Source organism: Dermacentor albipictus, chromosome 1 (genome assembly GCF_038994185.2).
Source record: "Dermacentor albipictus isolate Rhodes 1998 colony chromosome 1, USDA_Dalb.pri_finalv2, whole genome shotgun sequence".
In the NCBI taxonomy this organism is placed as follows: Eukaryota; Metazoa; Arthropoda; class Arachnida; order Ixodida; family Ixodidae; genus Dermacentor; species Dermacentor albipictus.
Window position 1 is genome coordinate 185,474,913 of NC_091821.1, and position 17,875 is coordinate 185,492,787.

Sequence of the window (17,875 nt, forward strand, 5' to 3'; positions counted from 1 at the left end):
GCATTGCAGATTTCGTCGGATTGTCGCCATCTTGTTCCAAACCTGTATTTGACGGCAAAGAAGACATCGACGAGACAGCATCGAAGTCGGCAACAATTCAGGCCATTTTGCTTTCTAGCGAGCAGACGACACATACAGGCCAGTGCTACAACGGGTAGCCGCAGGATGGTGTGGAGTCAAGCTAGCGCGGTGGACGAGGCTCTACAATCATGCTGAAGAAGGCTCGTAGACGTGTCTGGAGCGTCGAAACGCAGCTTCCGAAAAGCGACATGCGCAAGTTGTCAAACTGTAGAGGCCTGTGTCAACAGTCATCTGTAATGGCGCAGATTAAGTAGAGCCACAGCCTCAAAGAACATGTGAGTTAGGCGATTCTTTATTTCTAGGTATTTTGAAGAACATTAAACTTTTTTTAATAGTTTGCCTTGGCATAAAAAATTGGGCGCAGGGGAGTGAACAATGTCCGTGGTCCAGGTGTGTTTGCGTTCCAATACGCAGACAAGACATCATACAACACTACAAGCTAACCGGGAGAACATATGCACCTCCACACAAGTCACTACCTAGAGAGCAGGAGCGACTCCTCCGAGCTCTACAGGTTAATAGAGTCTCCCACCCAACCAGAAATCACCTCACAGCCCCTTCACAATTCTCTCCGCAATGCCGCTTCTGCGCAGAGCCCGGGTCCCTCAGACACATAGTAGGGGGTTGCAGAGCGGCACCATTTAATCCTCCGAACCCTTACCACACCAACGAGGTTTGGGAGAGAGCCCTGGCCAGCTCCGGCCTCGAGGATCAGCAACGGCTGATTGCGAGGGCCCAGGACGCCGCCCGAGCTCAAGGCATTCTGGAATGAGGACGCCTTTCCAAAGCTGTATTCACCCAATAAACATGTTTATTCTCTCTCTCTCTCTCTTTCTCTGACGCAAAGAAGCTGTCTTAGATTACAAGTGAAACGGCTTTGCTTGCTGGAACGAATTAGAACACATTCCATGTCGTCATCACCATCACCTGCATCCTAAATAAGTGCACTGTAGAACAAAGGCCAAGCCTATAGTACAGTGTACTAAAATATAAAGGTAGTGGGCTCAGCGGCGCCGGGCGTGGGAAGCCGCCGATGTCATGTCAACTTGGAGACAGTTATACATTGAAATCGACGGTGAAAGCACCCGTCGTTGACATCGACGGTTTCCCCTTTGCCGCTGGTGCGCAGTGAGCACACTACCTTTATATTCAAGTACACTATGCCCATAGATTGTCTCAGGATAGGTGGATGGGTGGGTGCTATGAGCGTCCCCTTGGAAACTGGGCGGTGAGTTGCGCTACCAAGCTCTTTTTCTTATCTGGCTTAATGCCTTGCCTATTTTTCTTTTTATGAAAAAAAGAAAAGAAGTCCCAGCATCAAACTAAACTTTCTGAACCCTTAGTGGGAACTTTCTGCGCCTCCCTTTGTGGTCTCCCTACTTTTCTGCCACCGAACCTCCCACCGCCTTTTACTCATAGCTGCTGCGGACATGTTTACATTCCACTTGCTATGCCTGAGCCCAAGGGCATCAAGGCGGCCAGGGGAGCCTAAACCGACAGCTCGGTAGAGATCTTCACATTATAATAAAACAAGTTCTATCATTCCCCTAGCAACTCATTTACTTTCTTTCATATTCCTCAGTCGTTCTTCGAAATCAATTCAACGCTTCCCTTGCTTCCAAACTTGTCCAGTCCATACCACCCTGTACGGATTCATTCGTAGTTTTACCTCCCGTAAGCGCCCGATGCAAGCCGTCTTACTGATGTTTGGTTCCATCGATTCCTGATTGTGCCTCGGACTTCAAGCGAACAACCGCATTTCCAAATGTAAGTCCCGAATCATTACACCTTTCCACATATACCGGAGCACCTCGTACCTATTGTATCCTCATAACGCTGTCTTTCATTATGGCCGCGTTTCTCGTCCCCCTTGCTATTATTGTTTTTCCTGTGTTTCGATATATATATTGCCCTCGTTTATCCACACAACAAGGTATTGGCTGGGTGCGCGAAAGGTGAGCCCAACCGGGATTTGTGAATCTCTGATTGTTGTCGTGCAATCGGATCACTCATTTCTCGGGCCCTAATATATGTTCAAATTATGGGCTTTTACGTGCCAAAACCACAATCTGATTATGATGCAGGCCTTATAGTGGGGGACTCCGGAATAATTTTGAGCACCTGGGGTTCTTTACCGGGCACCTAAATCTAAGTACACCGGTGTTTTCGCCTTCCGCCCCCTATCGAAATGCAGCAGCCGCAGCCGGGATTCGATCCCGCGACCTCGTGATTAGCAGCCTAACACCATAGCCACTATATAAGCAACCACGGCGAGTTTCCTGGTATATGTTTTGCTGCTGCAATGTACCAGTGCTCGTCGGTTATACTTTTAGTCGGTCACTCAAATAAATAAATAAATAAATAAATAAATAAATAAATAAATAAATAAATAAATAAATAAATCGAAATATAGGCGGTGGCAGTTGACGAGAGTGTTGATACTCTTTTCCCACATGTTTTTCAGTGACTCCAATTGTTCCGTAGTTTATTTTGTTTGAAAAAAAAAAAAAGCACCGACCATAGTGAGCATGTGAACTGTGAATCGGTTCACCGTCACTGACTCGCCAGTAGAGATGAATTCATTGGTGAAGTGTGATGAAATAGAGCACTGCATGGGCCTGGGCCGACCCGAAAGCCCGGGCCCTGGCCGTTGGCCAGGCCGACCGAAGCGTTTTCCGGCGGGCTCGGGCATGAGGCCGCGGGCCTGGGCCGGACTCGGGCTTGAAGTCATGGGCCCGGGCTGGACTCGGGCCCGCTCATTAAAGGACCTAAGTCGGGCCTTGAGCACACGCGAACGTTATGCATTGCAAAGTTCGAGGCATTCTGTGCCAAGCTGAAGTGACACGTGCAAAGGGCTGGCTCTTAGTGTACCTTAGCACAGAAAAGAGGAAAACAGATGATGTTCGTTCTTTTCCAGAAGAACGAGCATTGTTTCCGCGTCCAGAAAAATAAATTGTGCAATGAAGCGCTCTTCAAACCATTTCCCTCTAACTGCTTTTACATTTGTAGTATTACAACTCTTGACACTATTATATAATTTTGGGGGTGTATCTTTTTACATGTGCGTTTAATCTATGCTGTTGCTCGTGAATTATCTTGTTCGTACCATCAAGGTAAATAAATACACGCGCGCCAGCGGAAAAACAACAGCACAGGCAATGGGCCAGATCACTGATGTTCCCATGGGAGAAACAAAGATTTCGGTTTTTTATGATACACCTCAGCTGATTAGACCTCGAGTAAGTGAGGCTGACACATACAGTACAATCTGTAAGTAAACAAATATATATATATATATATATATATATATATATATATATATATATATATATATATATATATATATATATATATATATATATATATATATATATATATATATATATATATAGGTATATATTTGCTTACAGGCCGGGTCTGGTCATGCTTACGCGTCCCCTGTCTAAGCTTAGTAATGAACGCCCGGGCCTGGGGTGGGCCCGGGCTTGGTATCACGAGCCCGGGCCTCGTCTGGTTGACCATTTTTCTGCTTGCTTTCTCTCTCTCTCTCTCCCTGATATACCTGGAAAATAAAGGCAACTGCTCAGCAATGAATGATGCTAAAATAACAAAAGGGCGAGTCCTTTAATACTTTTTGGTAGTACCAATGCGAAGAATACGCACTCTCGGAGCAAGTATTACTATCACACCATTTGAAACCGCATGCTTCTTGGCAAATCCCCTATAGTGAGTATGCGCCAGTATTTGTTGTTGACACCTTCAACAACAAATACTGACGCAAACCCCCCTCGCGGCACATACCCACGAGGGGCGGATTGACCATGTCTTGTCCATCCTTGTCGTTCTCTCTTTTCTTTTTGCTTGCTGTAAAGCTGCGAAAATTTTTATTTTATATATACGTTTTTGTCACTGCACTATGATATATGTAACAAGTCTCAGTGTTGAATAATACGTCTTTCCGTGTAATGTAATATTTTTATATTTTAGGAGAACATATTTTGTACAAGCCGTTCAATTCTTGGCCTTTCTGCCATGGTGGGGACGTAGCACTTCTGCAGAAGAAACAACAATGTCATGTAAATGCTGAAGTACACTATGGACTAAATATTACCATCGCTTCTTTAGTGGTTGCTGTCTACGCGTGTACACAGAATTGTCGTTCGTGACGACAGATAGTACTGAAACTTTCTCAGCGCAAGGAAAATCAAAAGTATGAACACACACACACACACATGCACGCAAGCACGCACGCACGCACGCACGCACACACGCACGCACGCACGCACGCACGCACGCACGCACGCACGCACGCACGCGCACACAAGTTGCAAATATGACATTTAAGTGCAAGTCTGAGCATGGCGCGCGCGCGCACACACAGGCCGTATGCTATACTAGAGCTATGTCTCAACACCAAGATGCAAATATGACGTGTAAGTGCAAGTCTGAGCATGGCTCATGGCCAGATAAATCCAGCTCGCGTCCTTCTTATCAAATCAAATAGGACCTCTTGTGGTTGCCTGCGATTCCCCTGATGTCTAATCATGGACTCATATGTGCGTCTAGTGGAAAACACCAAACGGAGCACTTCGCCTGACGCTTGTACGACGGCCTGCATGCAACTGGAATAAAGTACACCAAGCTAGAGTCCATCTGAGAATCAAACTTGATGTGACGGAATAACTTGTATCACAGTGATTTTTTTGCTTCTTCTTCAGAGTAATACTACCGATGTGGGCCTGATCATTTCCTATGGATTCGCAAATGTAACTACCGGTATCTACAGTTTCGAGGGACAGGCTATGTTCTTCCTTGTCATACTGCCGTCTGCCTAATAACCGCGCACAGCTCGTCAGCTCTGGTTCGGTTTCCATTTTCTGGTGGCGAACATTGTTGTTGCATCTGAACACGATTATGACGATGATTACTTATTTAAGCATCTTCAGCTCTCAAGCACTCCACCTTTTTCTCTTTCTGTCTTCATCGCGCCCAAGGTGATCGAAAAAAAAGGTCAATACTTAGAATTGAAGCATATGTATATATGTAGGACAGCATCGCGATGTTCGAGCAAAAAATCGAATTATATTTCACTGAAACACAAATAAACGGCCTAAAGTCATCTCGGTTGTAATAAATATCGTGGTAGGCTCGAGCAGCTTTCTTCTGTAGCCTTTACTACGTAACTTGAAGCTACCAATTACTACTTGTCGTTCATACATGTCGCACATGGAGCCTTTTCACGATGACGCGCTGGTAACAAAATACCTCTCCACGATTCATTCAGCTAGAGGCGTTGTCGAGGGGATGGGGAGGATGGGACTCATACACCTTGCGGCGCTTAGATACGAGAGTAGTCGGTGGCCACCCGAAGTATCTTCGTCTGGTTGTAGCGTTTTACCAAAATGTAGGTACACTAACTCGGGGGAAGGGAGGCTATATGCACCTCTACGTAGCAAAACTCTTGCCTATAGTTTAGGTACAGATACATACAATGGTGTGGTCTTTGCATTAGTTCAGTAAATGTAGCATGTCGCGCTAGTTGCACACTTCAGGTAGGGCAGTCATATTTCGCCCTGCCCTTTGGTATTCGCTTACTTTTCCCTTTTCGGCTCCAGGGGGATCTGGTCGCTTGGCCAACATCGCTTGAATAAATTCATTTTCTACAATGGGTGCGCGAAAAAAAAAAAAAAGCTGCTGCCCGTTTCCCACAAATAATACACTGAGAATTTGTGCACCTAAGGCACCTACAGAAGCGTGCCCCTGAGTCGAATTCGCACAGGTGGTTGTTAATGCCTTTGCGTGCACATCGTGCCTGGTATAGTAGGTGTTCGCTCACAGTGTTATGGAATTGCTCTTGAGTCTATATGTGCACTTGGTTAGTGTTGCTGGACGAGGCAAATGTGGATTTAAGCTGTCATCTTCAGTGCTTGAAACATGACACGTTTGAGCATACATATGGAAATTTTCTATTCGAAAGCTCAAAAGCCGTGCAACGCAGAAACTGGAGAGTTGTGGAGCCACCTTTAGGCAATATATATTGTTAGCTCGTTACCATTTTGGAAGGTCCAATGCATAGCGACCTTCCTCGGGGCATGAAAATGACAAAGAAACACCTTGTGTCCGACTTAGGACACAGGTATCCAAGACCGACTGCAGCATTTCTAGACCTGCGTCCAGGGGAGACTTTCTGAAACTGCCATAGCCAACAAAGCCTGCCTGATGACCAGTGCGTCCCAACAAGGTCCTTTGACAGACCATGGACCAAGGTGAAATTCTTTGAGAAAGGCATCGAAAGAGGACTCTTATGGGACGCCTTGTTCCAGAAGCATGTGCACAGCAGTAGATACGGAGCGGGCTTGCGGAGCGCGTCCCGAGGGCCCCAGAGCGCCCAGTACGCCAAGAGCGCCAGAGCGCACTCGCCAGTGAGATTGCTCCCAGTACTTCCGGAAGTGTCAGGGCCCTCCATGGAGAAACGTTCTTCGCCATTGGGCGAGTCCATCTGCTTCGGGACCGAGGGGTGGAAGCCTGTTTTCTGGTCCGCTGCGCTGGATCATAATAAATCCAATGAATAAAGCTCAAAGTCAATGCCAACCTCGAAAGCTCGTCTCCAACTGTTTCCAAGCATGCTACACGGCAAATAAACTGAAAATAACGCAAATTAACTTGCCACGTCACGTGACCTGCGAGCGCCATTTTGGTATTCGCTTTGGCTAGTTCGCGTACGCAGGAGCCGTCGCCGCCGCAGCGCGCCGTCGTGCACTGCTGCCCGCAGGTTTCACGAAAAAGTAAGCATTACGAGCCTTTCTATGGTCAGGGAACGCTATTTTTTGGGGTTTCAACGCTTTTTGATGCAAGGAAATACTGGGTAAACAATCATTTACCGGCATCGTTTGTTAGACGCGGCTTACAGGGCGGACTAGGCCTAGGTGGCCCGTTTTCTAATAGACTGGCTATTTCGGTGCCTCTTGAGCGATGGCTCGTCTCAGGTATATGCCCCTTGATATTAGCGACGCTTCGTTTCAAAGTTAACAACGTTGGTTAAAGTGATGTTCAGCAATTTTTGAATACATATTAATGGAGTGATTTTGATGCCGCGAGAAGTCGCGACTACGAGTGCGGACGCCCTCTCGCGTAACAAGCGCCTGTCGCCGGGTTCGTCTGCCGGATACATCTCGCTCTGTCGGCTGCTCGTTCGCGCATCAGAATTAGCGCTTTTTTTCAGTACGTGACCCCGCTACTGCCCAATTGACACCCTGTCAGAGTGTCCGGTGCTTTTCTCCATTTCACACCTGCTGTTCTCCTTAGCGCCAATACGGCCCGCCAAAAGAAAAGCACCGGCGATGGAGAATGTGTGATTATCCTACCATTTCGTACTTGTGTGGATCTACACTTCTTTTTCTTCTCTCGCCGAGCAACATAATGTTTCGCGCGCTAATTTAGTACAAAGGCGGCATCGCGTGGCATTCTTTATATGAGAAGTCAAAACAACATGTGTGAAGCTATTGTACGCTGGTATTGTCAAGCCTGGTCAAGGCAATGTTTTCGCACATGAACAAGGCACGAAGCGGTCGTCAGTCGTTTAGTTAAAGGAAATACCGTTTTGTACTCGCATGTTAACGATTATTTAAACTTAAAACGAGCGGCTGAGGCATAAAAATATCGAATTTCATTTATCTGGCGCTTAGTACGGTACGCTGAATCGACTTCTTCAGACGATTCGTCGGTGCTGTTCGCTTGTCATTGTGTGGCCTGATGGCGAGGCCTGTTTAGATCGTGTTTTTGAATAAGCTGAACCATTCCAAGGATTTTGAAGGCTTGTTTTCCAAATGGTTCATTTTATAAGCCTATACGGTGCAATATCCACGTTATTGAAGTGAACATTTGAGAAGACAGCGCTGCTACATTGCACTTATTTCGCTGCGTTTTTTTTTTTTTCGAGCTGCACCAGCACCCGTACCACGTTCTGCCCCCGTATTATGACCAGCCGTACACACAAATAACTTAAATTTGTCAATGGCGTACATGTAAACGTAAATACTTGCGTGCCCTCTATTCACTACCTTCTCCATTGCTTTTTTGTTCATTCCTAGGTTTACAGCTTAAAGTCGGCACGCAAATGATGCATTAATTCTTCTTCAAAGACAACATCAACTTCAAGAAAAGGATCCGCAAATGGTATTCTCACTTTTCTATAAATGAACTTTTTGTTCTCCAGTTTTATGAATTCTGGTTTCTCCTTTGTGGACATGTGGGATGGGTTACCTTGCCTGAAGTATTATGACCTCAATATTGAGGGTAAGGTAAGCTGTATGTTTGCTATATTCTTTAGCTATCTGCTGCAAGCCTGACAAATTGTGGCATTGTGTGCAGCTATAATTTTTTAGAAATTTACGTGCATTGTGCAGAAGGAACTTAGTACTCATGGAGCTGTTTTTTGGTAATGTGATCCAGGATGGAATGAATAAAAGCAGAACTGTATTTGTGATATGCGGTGTTGATAATGAAACTGCACTTGCATTCTACTGCCCTATGGTGCACATGTACCAAGATGTACTTAAACTTTCCTGGTGCAAATAGTCAGCAGTTTCAGAACTGCAGTAAAGTATTCGTAATTGCAATACTGCACAGCACGCACTGGAACATTGTGTTAACACATACACATGTATCAGCCAACTGTGCAGGTAGTAAAAGGCATGGACAGTTCCTGGCATTACTGCTATCCATTCTCTAATGTGTCCGAGTTGAATATTGGTTAGTATGAAGTATGGCGCAGACAACTTTGTGCTGGTGCCTTTTGTTTACCACTTTGGCAAAGTGCAGAAATTCTTGAAGCATTTGCCACAGCAGAATGTTTGCTTCTTTATTGGTAATTAAATGCAACTTGAAGTATTTCTGGAATGCATGTTATGGTTTATTGATGATGAAAACAGGTTTCTGTACACTTTTGTCATCAAGCTTTTCCGCTGCTTGGTTAGAAGGCACGGTGCAACATTTGGAGGAAGGTCAGGAAGCACCTAAACTATGTGGAATTAATTTTATAAACAGGAAAATGTTTAGTGTAATTAATGCACAAACTTAGAAGCTGTTTACTAGAGAATGCAACGCTGCTGTGTTGTGATATTGAACTTGCCGTTTTCATCAGTGTGTCATCTGAAGGCTTCTCATTGAGTTCCAATTGCTTTTAAGTTTTGTTGAGGCAACCATAAACCCTTTAGCACACTCTTGTGAAATTGGTGTATGTATGGGGTAAATACTTCAGAATGCAACATAACAGTTAATTAGAATTGTTGATACTCTAACATGTGAATACTTTGCTCACAACTGTAGAGAGCTTGATGTATTCAGACTTCTGACGACTAATAAATTAGATGGCTTGTATTAACTTCATTGTAGCCGCCACATTTATCTGCCAGCATGGTGAGCACCTGTGTAAGCAAAAAGAAATGTGAGAGCATGAGAGGACATGTTCTCCTAGAGAGGCAATTCTAACACAGATGCCAGCATAGTTCCAGTCGCGTCTCTATCACAATGGAGCAGGTTACCTGTAGCTGTGAATATGCTGCACTGATGTAATCCTGGCCACCACGTTGGTGTACCAGCAAGAGCTGTGTCTGTGACTTTGTGGGAAAGCTGTCTATTGTGAAAAAGCGGTCAGTAGCCATAGGTTACAGCAAAATGTTTGTGTGTTAACAGTTTGTTACAAATCAGCCCCTTAATGATTGCGTGTTATATATTATCAACACAACTTGTTGAAGCACTTAGTCACACAGTGTGCTTATTTTCTTTTCTTGTAGTCTGAACTTTGCCTTGTAGGTTGAGCATGATGTTATGTGGCAACAAATTCCACACAAAGTGAAGTCTCACATGTTTCTGCCCCAGTGCTTAAAAATGGCCAACACTGAATGATCACACCATATGACTATAAGTTAGTTGCCCAGTGGCTGTAAGCAAGCTATGACTGTGCAAATGCCTGGTTTAATCATGGTCTTAATAAAGGGAAAATGTTACACCATCTATGTTGGAGCACCAGCCTTGAAAGCAATGTTGATGTAGGTGTGTTCAGCTAATGAAGGGGAAAAATTGTCATCCACTTGAATGTAGCCTGAAGCTATAAAGGAAACCTGTATGAGTTTCTCTGAAAGCTTAGCAGTTGAAAAAAATTGTGCTGGTCTGGAATTTTTTGCTTTCATGATTATTCCTCCACCTTGCGGGCTTCTGCAGAACTGGTTTGTCATCCTCATTGTTCAGATAACTTCGACCAAACATGTCCACTGACAATATACAATCTTGTGGGAAAATATCCATTTTGCTGCCTGAGTGTTGAAGACAAGGAAATCGATTTTAGTTCTGTGAGAAAAATTTTTTATTGTAGCAGAAAAATATAGCAGCGTTTGGTCAGTCAGAAGCACTTTCTGTAGATTTGGCCACAAGGTGTGCACTTTTGCTAGCTCCCAAGAAAAAAACATGTTGTGGCTACCGGTTTAAAAATGAAGAGCACGATTCAGTAGCATTGATTTCTGCTTAATTACCACTGAATGTCACTTAGATATTGAGGCAAAAAATAATAGCAAGAATGGAACATCACACAATATTGGCCAAAATCCAGATATCTTTTTTGGTTGTGGTTTGCATCGATACAAAGCATTTTTTAAATTTTGCCAGCCTGTTGTGATGAAAGTATTTGAATATTGATGCAGTATCTTTGCCCCTGTTAACGGGAGAGTCCTGCATCGAATATTTTCAAAATTTACTGCAAAAACTGTGCTGACATGCTCTAGCACAATATAGAAAAGCGCGTTCGATTATTTCTTTGGTTGTAGAATTGCAAAGCAAGAAATGTGATGCACTAGTGCCACCGCCACGTACGGGGTCTGCACATGCTTGTTCTTGACAGGTTGATCGCTCATATAAAAGACAGGTCACACGGTGGAAAGATGACTGCAAACAGGTGCGAAAGATGCAAAACAAAGCATGGTCAACTGTGTTGATCTCCAAATGCAGAAAATCTTATTGAATTTCAACGCATTAAATCGCAGTGAAGGCGGACATAACGGCAAACTGGGAGTGGATTCTCGAGCATAAATTAGATGACAAAATGGAATGGGCTAAGAAGGCTGAAAGGACAGTACAGCCATCCCTCAGACCAGACTGGCACCCTTGACTGGCACCCTTGAGGAAAACTAAGTTCGTTTTTAGCCATCACTATTCAGAGTCATTCCTCAAACACAAAGAAATTGCAGAATATAAGACACTGGACTGTAAATGCAGACAGAATGAACTGTAGCTGATGTCTATTTTTTAGGTGTGATGGCTTCAGCGACAAAGACAGTGCGCATGCTTGGTGTGCCCTTTCTTGGTTGCCTTGTTAGGCAGCGAGAGCCCACAATTTGTGAGTGAATGAAGTTTTTGTGAACGATTGTACATATTCTTAATATAGTATCAACTATGTGCCATGACTGAGTGCATTGCTCCATTTCCTACAAATGGTGACCTGGACGCGATGCACAACTGTCCTTTTTAAATTGCCGAGCTGAGAACATAGAAAAAATGCAAGAGCTCTGCACCGAGACTTGACAAAATAGTGTATAAGATGATCAAGAATCTTCATGAAGACATGCAAATGGCACTACTCGCACTTTTCCATGCTATATAGGCTGCCAGGCTGCCTTATCATGTCAGACAAGCTCTAGAAGTGCTTTGTCTCATGCCCCTGCGGAACTGTGCATACGCGCATCGGCACGGGGCATTCATCCCGGCGAGTGCATCTATGAGCTCTGACAAGAACACGACGACCAGATGTGTCTGAAATAAACCCTGTTCTTTACTTGTAGTCCTGGCATGTGTTGGGTTCTGGACGATACTTCAGTGGCGATGAAGATAGGATACTACTCCAGCATAACCTTCTGCAGAAGACGGACGCACCAAGGCATGGCATCTCAGCCACCAATTTTCGATGGAACACCGGGAAGCTGGGGTACGTAACACGCCTGGAAGCTTACTTCGAAGGACACGAAGTAATGGATCCCATAAAGCCGTGCCTTGCTAATATTTTCGCTGAGCAGCAGCGTCATGCATGTACTGCAAGGACATCATCCCACTACCTCGGTCAACAGCTTAAGCTATGACGATGTTGTGAAATGTTTGGAAGATCAGTACAACCTGCGTAGTAATGAAATTTCAGCCAGTTATGCATTTTTTAATGCGGAAGCAGAAGGAAGGGGAGAGTGCTCGAGACTTCATCGGCAAACTTGGAAGGCTTCCCGAAAGTTGCAACTTCGGTAGCATGATGAACTGTATGCTATGAGGCCGCACTGTTTGCGGTATCTGGGACGATGACGCATGGCGTTCCTTGTTGATGCGGCACGAGCTGACTGGAAGAGGTTGAAGAGTTTTCTAGGGTTTCCGAGAAGGCGCAAGACGACGTCCAAGACATGCAGGAGAATAGCATGGGGAATGGAAACAGCACCATTAATGTCCTGCATCCACAGTTGCGTTGGAAGCCACGGACACCAATCAGCAGCTTGGAAAGCAGTTGCCTTCTGTGCAAACATTGCAATGGGCTGCACGATACCAACGTGTGCTGACATCGAAGCACCAAATGCCGTCAGTGCCGCCAGAAGGGACACCTGGCTGGGGTGTGCCCTATGCAGGTGTTGGGAAACCCGATAGGTTTCTGTTTGAGAATGTGACGGCAGCAGAGAGAAACTACATGCCGTTGGAGAAGGAAGGGCTTGCCTTAGTAGTTGGTGTGACCAAGTTCCGTGATTATCTTTTGGCAACTGTTTCACACTGGTAACCGATCGCAAGCCCTTAGCCGGGCTTTTTCACCTCGATGAGCCCATTCTGCAAATGGACGCAGCAAGGATCCAACACTGGGTGTTACTCTTTTCCGCATATCAATATGAATTTGAGTATTGGAAAGGACAGGAGTATTGGAAAGGACAGCTTAACACTAATGCTGATGCCTTGAGCTGCTTACCGTTGCATAATCTAGAAAACGCAGGAGAAAATATGTCCGTGGAATATGTGCTGCACGCACAAGCACTGAAGGAGTTTTTCTGTGTCCCCAGAAGCTAGCAGCCAACATTGCCAAAAACAGACTGCTTCATCGGGTAAACACATGGATCCTGCATGGCTGGCCAGGAGAATTAAGTGCAGAACAATAGTGTTTTCAACCTTTTTCACTTGAAGGCACAAGCTGACAGTGACGGATTAGTTTATTTGGGGCACTGCATTATTTTGCCTTCATGCTCCAAGCGTTGCACGGTCTTTTGGTATCCTGGGCTGGACCGTGATATAGAGAGCCTGTTAAAAAGTTGCCTGCAATGTGTGCAGTGTTGGCCACTACCTGCAGCTCCGGTTTCTTCAAGTTGGCCAGAAGCCGACAAGCGTTGGTCTTGACTGCATGTCGACTTTGCTGGTCTGGTGAAAGGGCATATGAACCCTGTCTTGGTGGACAAAGTGACAAAATGGATAGAGGCGGTGCTGCTCAAAACTGCGACGGCTGATACCACAGTGGAAGTGCTTCGGATAATTTTTGCCCCTTCGGCCTGCCTCGCACGGTCGTGTCCGATAATGAATCCCAATTTATCAGCACGGTGACATAAAGATGTTCTTCCGAGATAACCATGTGCGTCACGTTACATCTGCACCTTATTATCTACATTCAAGCGGGCCAGCTGAGTGTTAGGTGCGCACCGCCAAAGAACCACTAAAGAAAAATAAATCGGGGTCGCTGCAATGTCAACTCGCTAAATTCTTGCTTTGCTACAGGATAACGCCGACAAAGAATGACAGATCGCCTGCAGAGATGTTGCTGCGCACCCAACCAAGGACCAGACTAAGTGCTCTCTTCCCAGATCAATAGGGCAGAAGTGTTTCAGTCAGGTGTCGGGTCTCAGCACCACCTACCTCGTTTCCTCCCTGAACACGAGTCTGGTCGCAACAGTATAACCGCACGGGACTGAGATGGCTGCCTGGCATATTGACTGTCGCCAGTGGTAGACGCTTGATTACGGTGGATACGGAAGGCGGAGAACAGCGAAGACATGTGGACCAAGTGCGAAAGTTCAGTAGGAAATTGCCATAACACAACAAAGGGAGAGTGAAATGGAGAATAGTGGCCAAGGTTCGCAACCTGATGAACCGTCGACAGATGACGTCTGCTAGCAAACCAACATAGGGTCAAGTACAGGTCAAGCTGCAAGTACTGGGGAACACCAGAGCCTACCCAGAGGATCAACTTGGAAAAGTAAAGCCCCCCCCCCCCCCCCCCCCCCCCCCCGGACAGATTTTAGAAGTAGGAAGTGCCGTATCGTGCCCACTGCTGAACTGTACATATGTGCATCGGCATGGCGCGTGCATCCCGGCATGTGCACCCATGAGCTCTCTTACTGAAGACGACAACGACCAGATGTGTCTGAAATAAACCCTGTTCTTTATTTGTAGTCCTGGCTTGTGTCAGGTTCTTGACGGTACTTTGCTGATACCTACCATCTACATGGAAAGACGCTATTGTCGTTCCGGTTTTGGAACAGGGCAAAGACCTCTCCTCAGTAAGAGGTTATTGCCGGATGGAGCTCACACGTTACCTTGTAAGCTATTAGAAGAAAATACATGATTGCCGCAGAACCCATCTCACAATGACTGTCGACGGTTATGTGCTAGCATTAAATCATTATAATGCACAACGTATTGCTACCATCGAAACGAGTTATGTATGAGGCATGTACTGCAGCGAGACGATTCTATCACGCTTCCCTAAGAACACTTGGCACCATTTAGCGCCAGTGCGTGCGAACGCCGAGAAATACCTGATGGGGCAATTGTGTGCCTCTCACACTTCTTTCTCGACACGCTGCGCCATTTAGTCGCACTGCCGAGAAGTCCACGCATGGCTTCCGAGACTTGAAACGTGGCATGCCTGTGCCTGTGAACGCTTAAAATTGCTTCCTTGCTTGTCGCACACTCGGTGGTACATACTTGGTAACTCAAGTTGGCTATAGGTTCATTGAAGAGCAGCACACACTCGGTGCATTCATGGCTCAGCCTGCTAATGTGTCACATTGCTGTCCTTGAGGAACCCTTGTGACCTGGGCTCAACTCCATACAACATAGGACAAATTGAAGGGATCTTTTTCATTAATGTAGAGCGGCACATACCCAGTGGCACTGCCTAGTTAACCAAGTTGGCATCAAAAATGTCCATTGAAGAGCGGCATACACCCAGCTACCCAAATTGGCATCAAATAGGTTCATCGAACACTAACACAGACTGAATGGCACATGCCCAGTGCTCCAAGTCGGCAGTTTTTGAACAGCAGTACCTACTCAGTCCCGCATCTTACAGTGATCCAAGTTGGCCTGAAAGAGGTTTGTTGAAGAGCAGCACATATGTACACATTGTCACAACATTGTCACATACTCAGTGATCCAAGTTGGTTCGATAGTTGGTTTTGAACCTTGTTACCTGTACCCATTCGACCACTATTAAGTGACTACTAAGTGACCCAAGTAGACGGGAAAGCAGTTAGGTACAAACGTAAATACATAGCCTCAGAAAGTGCATGAAGTACTTTAAGAATGTTAAAGGGACCCTGAAATGATTTTGATGATTTTGTACAAACGTATTGAGTCGTTAGAGGAGGTCCTTCTGATCAATAATTGACGCATCTAAGTGCTCCGCATAAAGCATGTATTTTATTGCAAGGTTTTAAAAATGTACATCGCTGCCGATCGCCGCACACTGCTCGGCGGAATTTTCAGCCGACCCTACCCATATGACGTAGATCACCCAATTGATGTCAGTGGGGCAAGCTATCCATTTGGCTGCCCAGGGCGTGTCATGGATAATTTTTTCCACCTTTATGGTGAACAAATTATGTTTGTAATAGTTGGAATGTTAGTTAATTTTTCCTATAAAAAGAAAGTAACAGAAAGAGAATGCACAAAAACAATTTCTCACTACACTTAAGCACTTCCGGCACACAGCAAGCGTCGTCTGCTTGTGTTACAACACGCTCCATTTTGACGAGAGCTCCGCGGTCAGAGTCGGTCTCAGTCTTTTCGCGAGCACCATGATTCGACTTTGTTGCGTTGTGGACTGCAAACATAGCGACTGGCAATATGTCAAGCGGTGACATCGTGTCTCTCTGCAAGGCAGCAGACGAGCGGAATGGCTGCAGCGCATCGTACTGCCATTATCAAATCGGCGCCAGGATTTGCGCGCTTGCGGCCGTCACTTTACAATGGAAGATTACTAACATAATAGTGTTTCCTGTGTCTGGTATTAAGGCAAGCGCAAGGGGACAGGGCCTGGCCACTTGACTGTGCCGTTTAACGGGAAGAGCAGAAGCGTAAATGTCAATGGTCTGCACGGTGCAGCCACCTGGTGGCACAGAGCTCCACCATACACAGTAGCAGTATTGAAATGTATTCTTTGCTGCTGGTGTAAATTTTTCGCAGAAGTGTAATCAACAGATTGTTTTTGTAAATGTTTAAAATGTTTTACACTTGGTTAGATTGTTATTAGCACTTTGTTTGGCTGGTTAAGCTCTGCGCCGACAAATGGCTGGACCGTGCAGACCAATCGGGCCGCTCACGTACGTCTACGCTAAAGTTCCTTCATCAGCTTGAGTTTATGCCTCCAGCCATCTGCCGAAACGCCCAGCTTTCCTGTGGTTACCAGAATACTAGACACGTTCGGCGTTTTGACAGAATGCTCGCAACGCACGCTGCTTTGATAGCTCTCGCTTGAGGTCGACTGCCAAGCAGCTGGCGGAGAGTTTGGAGAGGCTTAGCGCGCTCGCTCCTAGAGAACCGGAAGTTGACGACACAACGTGCCGTCATGATGCAGAGCCAGTGAAAGCGGAGCTTAGCCCCGATCACTCGGCAAACGAGTTGAGGAGAAAATGCATGACTATGGAGGAAGGTAACTTGTAATCATCCGTAGCTCTCTTAACATGAGACGTGTCACACAAATTGTGGTTCGAATGATTAATTTTAGCTTTACCCTACGCGTCTGCAAAATTTGTTCGAACCGTTTCAGGGGCCCTTTAAGAATGCTAATGCATCAAAAGGGTGAACTGTCTTCCGATACATTTTCTTGAATCTAAAGAATTACATTATCCGTATCAGTGTGGCTTTAGAGGATGCTAGTTGACAGCTGACCATCTTGTGCACGTCAAGGCTAATATTTGTGATGTATTTGTCCACAAACAGTTCTCTGTATTGATCGATATGGAAAAGGCATTCTACGACACTATGTGATAAGATCTTGTGACTTGTCAGAAATTGGTATCTGGGAAGACGTGTGAAACAATATATAAACGTACTTGTCAAACTGTAGCTGCTGTATCGTGTGCCTCATAATCAGGTTGTGGTTTTGGCACATAAGACCACATAATCTTTTTCTACTTTCTGTTCCACAATTGGCTATGCACTGTCACATTCATTTACACAAGAAACTGGGCACACTTCAGGAATGTGTGCTGAGCTGAATGTTGTTCATTGGGAAGATAAACTTGCTCTCTGCATCATTACCTGCAGCCATTTTTTATTCTGTCTGCGTAGTTGACATATAGATATGGTTACTGTAACCTTACAGTCTTTAAGTGATAAAGTAGCTTGATCTGAAGAAAGTGTCTAAATGAGCAGATAAAAATGGATTCGAACTTTACCCCATAAAAGCTCCTGCGCCCTTTTCAGCGAACATAAGCTTTTAGCAGGGATGGAAGTGTCTAAGGAATTGTAGCAGCTCTGGGAGAAGCAGATTTTGTGCTTTGGAACTGATTTG

The 17,875-nt window shown here is 45.4% G+C and overlaps 1 protein-coding gene across 10 annotated transcripts in view; it reads left to right on the top strand.

The window, feature by feature from the left end:
• The first annotated feature begins 6,750 nt into the window (after positions 1–6,750).
• LOC135921937 (MOG interacting and ectopic P-granules protein 1-like) overlaps positions 6,751–17,875 on the top strand; it is a 52,224-nt gene continuing 41,099 nt past the window's right edge. For 4 of the 10 annotated variants that reach the window (XM_065456354.1, XM_065456351.1, XM_065456349.1 and 1 more), the window contains exons 1-2: positions 6,751–6,866; positions 8,172–8,256. Coding sequence is in view for 3 of the 10 variants with exons in the window: in XM_065456349.1 (XP_065312421.1) it covers positions 8,254–8,256 (3 nt within the window). In the remaining 7 variants the exon portion in view is untranslated. Of the gene's footprint in view, positions 6,867–7,241; positions 7,303–7,381; positions 7,433–8,171; positions 8,257–17,875 lie in introns of those variants that run through there. The other 6 variants (XM_070530565.1, XM_070530553.1, XM_065456353.1 and 3 more) reach the window with 5 other exon arrangements.